Source organism: Olea europaea, unplaced genomic scaffold, assembly GCF_002742605.1.
Source record: "Olea europaea var. sylvestris unplaced genomic scaffold, O_europaea_v1 scaffold1273, whole genome shotgun sequence".
Taxonomy (NCBI): Eukaryota; Viridiplantae; Streptophyta; class Magnoliopsida; order Lamiales; family Oleaceae; genus Olea; species Olea europaea.
Genome location: NW_019230182.1, coordinates 198,429 through 204,959, shown reverse-complemented (window position 1 = coordinate 204,959; position 6,531 = coordinate 198,429). Strand labels below are relative to the sequence as shown.

At 38.0% G+C, this 6,531-nt stretch overlaps 1 protein-coding gene and 1 pseudogene across 1 annotated transcript; one reads left to right on the top strand and one right to left on the bottom strand.

Moving 5' to 3' along the window:
• Positions 1-6: 6 nt before the first annotated feature.
• On the top strand, positions 7-4,804 carry LOC111374666 (pentatricopeptide repeat-containing protein At2g22410, mitochondrial-like). The gene is made up of 2 exons (XM_022997375.1): positions 7-2,788; positions 3,563-4,804. Exon 1 carries the CDS (start codon positions 25-27, stop codon positions 1,177-1,179), a length of 1,155 nt encoding a protein of 384 aa, XP_022853143.1. The 5' UTR covers positions 7-24; the 3' UTR covers positions 1,180-2,788; positions 3,563-4,804.
• LOC111374655 lies at positions 2,796-6,324 on the bottom strand (annotated as a pseudogene).
• Positions 6,325-6,531: the final 207 nt, after the last annotated feature.

The window sequence follows — 6,531 nt, the reverse complement described above, 5'->3', positions numbered from 1 at the left end:
CCACTTGCTAATGCTCTTATTGATATGTATGTGAAATGTGGGGATCTTGCGGAAGCAAAGATGTTGTTTGATGGAATGGATGATAGGACCATGGTGAGTTGGACAACCATGGTAGTGGGGTATGCGAGATTTGGGTATTTGGATGCTGCTAGGAGACTTTTTTATGAGATACCAGAGAAGGATGTTGTCCCTTGGAATGCACTGATAGGTGCTTATGTCCAAGCCAAGAGTGGGAAAGAAGCGTTGTCTTTGTTTCATGAAATGCAAGCCAGGAATGTTAAGCCTGATGAGGTGACCATGGTTAATGTCTTATCTGCTTGTGCGCAGCTTGGAGCACTTGATGTTGGTATTTGGATTCATAATTACATTGAAAAACATAATCTTACTTTGAATGTTGCTCTTGGAACTGCTTTGGTTGACATGTATGCCAAGTGTGGTAACATTACAAAAGCGCTTCGAGTGTTCCATAAGATTCCTAGCAGAAATGCGTTAACTTATACCTCTATAATTGGTGGCTTGGCACTTCATGGGGATGTACAAGATGCTCTATCCATTTTTCTAGAGATGATTGATGTTGGACTAATGCCGGACAAAGTTACCTTTCTAGGGATTTTGTCTGCATGCTGTCATGGAGGTCTGGTGGAACAGGGTCGCCAATTTTTTTCTCAAATGAGCTCCAAATTCAAGATTGTTCCAGAGCTTAAACATTATTCTTGCATGGTGGACCTTCTTGGTAGGGCTGGTCTTCTGGAGGAGGCTATAGAACTTATTGAAGCCATGCCTTTAAAAGCAGATGCTGTGATATGGGGAGCATTGTTTTTTGCCTGTCGAATTCACAAAAATGTCGAGTTGGGAGAGAGAGCCGCTGTCAAACTTCTTGAGTTGGATCCTGGTGATAGTGGAATTTATGTTTTGCTTGCAAACATGTATGTCGAAGCAAATATGTGGCATAAGGCTGGGGAGGTGAGGAAAGTGATGAGGGAGAGAGGAGTGGACAAGACTCCTGGTTGCAGCTCCATTGAGTTGAATGGAAATGTTTATGAGTTCATAGTGAGAGATCAGTCACATTCTCAATCAAATCAGATCCATGCATGTTTGATTCAGTTGACAAAACAAATGAAGCTTGTAGAATCTGTAGCTGGTATATGTCATCTGAGGGATGACTTCCAATTTGGCTGAACTTGGCAACTAAACTTAAGCAAGGTCAGTCATAATGCATTTTATCTTAGTTGCCAGTAGATATTCACCTTTTGAATTTTCATGATGTATTAATATGCCGACCAACCATTTACAATTCTTTCCAGGTTGATTGTATCATCCGTACAACTTTCCTATTATGTTTTCAAATTTCTGTGTTTTTTCATATCCTGGAATCTCAATAAAAGTGTTATAAATTGGTTGTCTCCTAGTTGATGGCTAACTTTCTTAGTCATTAAAGCTGGTTGGCTATCTGTAATTCTGTCTTTCTACAGTGCTTATTTTGGAACATACATAGAAAAATATTATTTGGATATGAAAAAGGTATGGTTCCACTGACCTACTCTCTGTTCAGGTTCCATCCCCATACATCAAGACTTTGTTGTGAACATTTTTTGTGCTCCATGTTAATCGTGATATTATCATAGCATTTGGTTCAGCTAATTTTTTCCTCAGTGATAGCAATTAAATCACATGACAGCAAATCCAGTGCATTGTTGCTTTTCATCATTGGGGGATCAATATGTATCTGTGGGCTTGCTTTATTGTGAAGACAAAATACACTTGTAGCAATAGAGAAAGAAGAAGAAGATGGTGGCTGAATCTTCAATTGCAAAGATGCATACAATCTAGGGGTCTTGTTGCCATGCTTCCCCAGGGGTTTAATTAAAAAGGATCTCAAGACTATTTCCTGAAGGAGTTCAAAGTTAACATTTGTCAAAAAATACTTCACTTGCCTGGTAAAACTATTTGTGAAAGGCAGATGCCATGGTTTGGGACCAGAGTCTGTGCTGTTTGAGTTCAAGCAAACCTTGAGGTGAGAAGGGTACCTTCATGATTGGATCCGGATAAGATTCGAATCGTGATTCCCTTTTCCCATTGAAACATTACTTTGAAACAACATGTGGCAAAAGGCTGGCAAGGTGAGAGATGATGAGGAGATAAGAATTTACTATACTCCTGGTCTGCCAATTCAAGGTAACTGAAAAGTTATGTCGCCTTAGCACTAGGCACAACTTGTGATTTGATGAGACATCTGGAGCTTGTTGAAGATGTATTTGGTTTTTTTCCCTTCTGAGAGATGCCTTTATTATCTCTGAAGCCTCCATCTCAATTTGAATGAGGTTGTCTGCCAGATTTAGTGGTTACTTGACCAATAATTAGTGGGACCCAATTCATGTAACATGGGGACCACATCCAAAGACTCCCCAGAGGACAGAAATATTTGAGGGATTTCAAAATACTCCCACTACAATGAGGCTGTGGTGGAAGATGGAAAGCATTATTTTCTAAGTGCTCACTAGTGGGATCTGACACTTTTGCATAAATCTCAGTTTTCTCCAGAATCAGCTTGAGTATGGAGATTGAATATATCCAGACAAAGTACCAAGGTGTCAAACTATGCTCTTTGGTCCAAGATATTGACACAGGGAGTCAATGTTGTGCCAAAAAGAAGGAGCCCGAGGGAAATAGAATGTCCAAAACAAGTTGAATAAATCTCAGCTATCAAAAAGCCGAGACGATGACTGCTATGCAATGGGAATGGTTCTCTTACAAACTTACTTGATTTATGCATCAACAGATCGAACTGGTATGTAATTCTTTTCCATTTGTTACGGGTTCTTAAAATTAGACATATCTGCATTGTGGATGTAATTGGAGGCTTACAGGGGTATGCCCCCTATGTAATGTGTAATCAGTAATATATAGCTTTCGGCACCTAATAGAATCTCACCTCCTTCCAAAAGCATTATCAATGTAAAATCATTAAAGGAAAATTTCTAATTTGAGTTTTGATTCATGTTAGACATATTGGAATATAAGCATACTAGCCAGTCACTTGTATGAATCTTTTTCCTGTGCACAAATCAGCCACACTAGCTATATTTATTTAAAATCCCTTCAAATACTCAAAGCAAGAATGAAACATTCAAGAAAATATATCTGAGTACACCACGAAACTGGATGTATCATCTTGAAAAAAGTTCTAAATTAGCATTAACATGTTATTGTTTTTGAACATTCTCTTTATTTACCTATCAAAAAATGTTCTCTTTATGAAGTAACTACGATCAATGCTGATGAAAGCATGAATTCAAAGACAAGATCAACCCATAAAGTGATAAAATTTCCCCCACTACAAGATGAGATTAGAATTTTTTTGATTTGTCCCTCTTAATTCTGGGATTTTTTTTCCTTGACTTAGATGAGGGCTTCAATTGCTTTGCACTCGCATTCTGTGAGGAACCCTTAGTTGTTTGATTTGATTTTGGGTTTACACTAGTAGCAGCATCTTTAGTTACTGCACCCTGAGCACCCCTAATTTGAGCTGCTTTCTTATCCTTTCTCTTTGGTCTGTAACTAGACCTTTCCCTCTTTGGCAACCACCTCTCAGGATCTGGTGGAGTGTCCGGGCTTGCTGGGTCGAAACCTTTTGGGTATTTTGGCTTTCTCTTCAGTTATGCTTGCTGTTGAACTGCTCTCAACGTGCTTTGCACCAGAAGTTTTACTCCCACATCAACTGCCTTCAAACTGGATAGTGGTTTCAACTACTACTCATAAGTTTACGCTTTCTCAATGTTCGTATGAGCGGTTGTCTGAATAAGCCCAGCCAAAGCCCCGATGCTTCCACGGTTCTTCACCAGCCCCTCGTATTGTCGTGCAGCCAGCCTCTTCCATGATGATATCAAGCTTATTGTCTTCAGTCATGGCACTAGACCAACACTGGATTGCAGCATCAGCAACATCAATATCTCCAGCACTCTCTTTCAAAGAAACAACGGAGGCAACAGTTGCTGGCTTTTGTTGGATATCAGGAATTTTCAGCAGAGATTCAGCTGCTATTTGAGGATGGCCAGCAGAAGCTGAAACCTGTGCCCTTGCAAGCAGAAAGACCTTAGACTTGTCAGGGAACGGGAACTTATCTGCGAATTGCCCTAATATCTCCTCTGCTTTGTTTGCATTTTTCTCTCTTACACGTACTGCAGCTTGGAGGAGCACGGGCATTACACTATCCGGAAACCATGTTTGGCAGTGCAAAAGCGGGTTCTCGATCCTGTAGTATTTCATTGATTAGATGACTGGTCAAAGAAAACGAGAGACCCACGGGCAGTAAGACATTTGTTATGTCAAATTTCAATCTGAAAAGAAGTTAACAGGAAATTTATGAGAAGAAAAGATATGTCGAATGGAATTTCCTGATCCATCTTATTAGAATGAAGTAGCAACAGCAGACTATTGACGTGAATATTGCTTCTCTTTGCTTACGTGAAAGCTTTAGGTCAAGACCACGAGCTAGCTGGAAGATCTGTGGTCCTTCGCCTTTCTCTATCGGCTTATCGAGTTTTCTTAACCCATTAGCCACATCCTTGGGGCCTTTCAGAGCAATAAGGTTGTTTGTTGCCACTGCAAGAGATGATTCATCTGCCAGGTTTCTCTTGATAACATTAGTATAAAATTCAAAAGCTTCTTGTGTGTTTCCTAGGATCTGGGAACATCGAAAAAGGAAAATGTTATGGATAGTATTCTGATATTCTCGAACATGAACTGATATCATTTGAGGCAAGTTCTCCCTAATTTACATGAAGCATAAAAATTTTAAGTTTCCAGAGAATAGATATCACCTTCTAGCTGATAACTACAGTTTCTCTGCATCATGGTACTTGTTTCTTTCTATCAACGAGCAAGCAGTGTTATATGCGAGTTCAAAACTGCTAGTTGACTTAACTCTGAGAGAATCCAAAGCCCCTTGCACCTCAGTAGCCCTCCCAGCAGAAACCATACTGGCAATTACACTTATTTCTAATGACTCTTATCTTGGACTTCTGGATCTCTTGATAAATATCCACAGAAGCATCCATTTATCTAAACGAAATAAAAATTGTGATTCTAACAGCATCATTGCAGAGTTCTTTTCTTTCCCTTTCAATGATTCCAAAGCTTCGTCCCAACTTATTTTGCTGATATAGCAGTATGCCAATTCAGTAACAACAGAAAAAAAATCCTAGAGCACAGAGCCAACACTTCAAGGAAACCAATGTGTAATACTAATCAACAAGCTAAATCACCTTTGAGCACAATAAGGAAACCAAATGAGAGTAAAATGCAGCAAAATCCTTGCATGCATTTTTAATTCGTTTTTAATCATCTAAACTGAAAGTATCCTTTCATTTGCATGGCATTGCTTGGTTGAGAGGGAAAAAAAGAAATGAAAAATGAGAAAATGATATAAAGAGAAGGTGAATTCTTGATAAAGCTAATGCAGTCATAAAATTTCTCACAGGCTATTCCTTAGAGAATTGTCACTAATAGGATGGGCAGAAATCTCCAATACCTGCTCCCAGGAAATAATGGTGATTAACTTACATGCTAACACTATGTACTTCATCTTCTTCTTCCATTTTTCTTTTAATTCTTTGAAAATAAGACCTAGTGAGGATAGTTGATCTCTCTCAATTGGATTTTTCTTCTCCTCAATTTGATTGACTTAACAGCAGCATACCTACACCAGCAAAATAGAGAGATCCTCTGAAAGTGCTTGTTTACTCTGACGCAAGAGAAGCACATCTTTTCTCAAGTTTGAGAAGATAAAAATAAAATAAAATCCAAAAAACTATCTGTACATACTTTTTGTCCAAATATATATGGTTTATTCCTTATAGTTTGAATTATCCACCATCCTTAACTAGTAAATAGTTTAATTTCGGATAGGACATCATTATAATACCCCAAAAGTTCATTTGTTAAGCTGAATTGCTAGTTCACTGACCCGAGCATGGCGATAGAAGAAATTGGAATCATTGATACTTGGGGAAGAACGTTTAATCAACAAGCCAAATGTACTTTGAAAAAAAGGGAAATCAATCGAATATTTGTTGGAACACTCTTTACTTGCCGATAAAGCTTTGTCGACGATATCATTCTTAATCACGCCACGATCTTACATCTAACAGCGTCCTCATCTCCAGGCACAATCAAAAGTTCATATGTTAAGCTGAATATATATCACCTTTACTTTAAAAGAGTGAATGTGGAGATTACTGTTCATTTATGAGTATATTGTGTTCACATTAAACTGGTTTGAAACTGATTTGATCCTTTAAATCTTACACAATACTCTTTATCCATTTTTTACATACAATACTCTTTCTCCATTTTCTCATGCTATCAACTATCAACCATATCCTATAATTTTATTAGAAGTAATATTTTTTTAAATAATATTTTGTCACACTGTAACTTTTTTTTTTAATTGGTGGAACGGAAATGAAAATATAATCATATAAATTATAATACTACAAGGAAGTTGAATTTACAATTAATCATGGAGTTGAA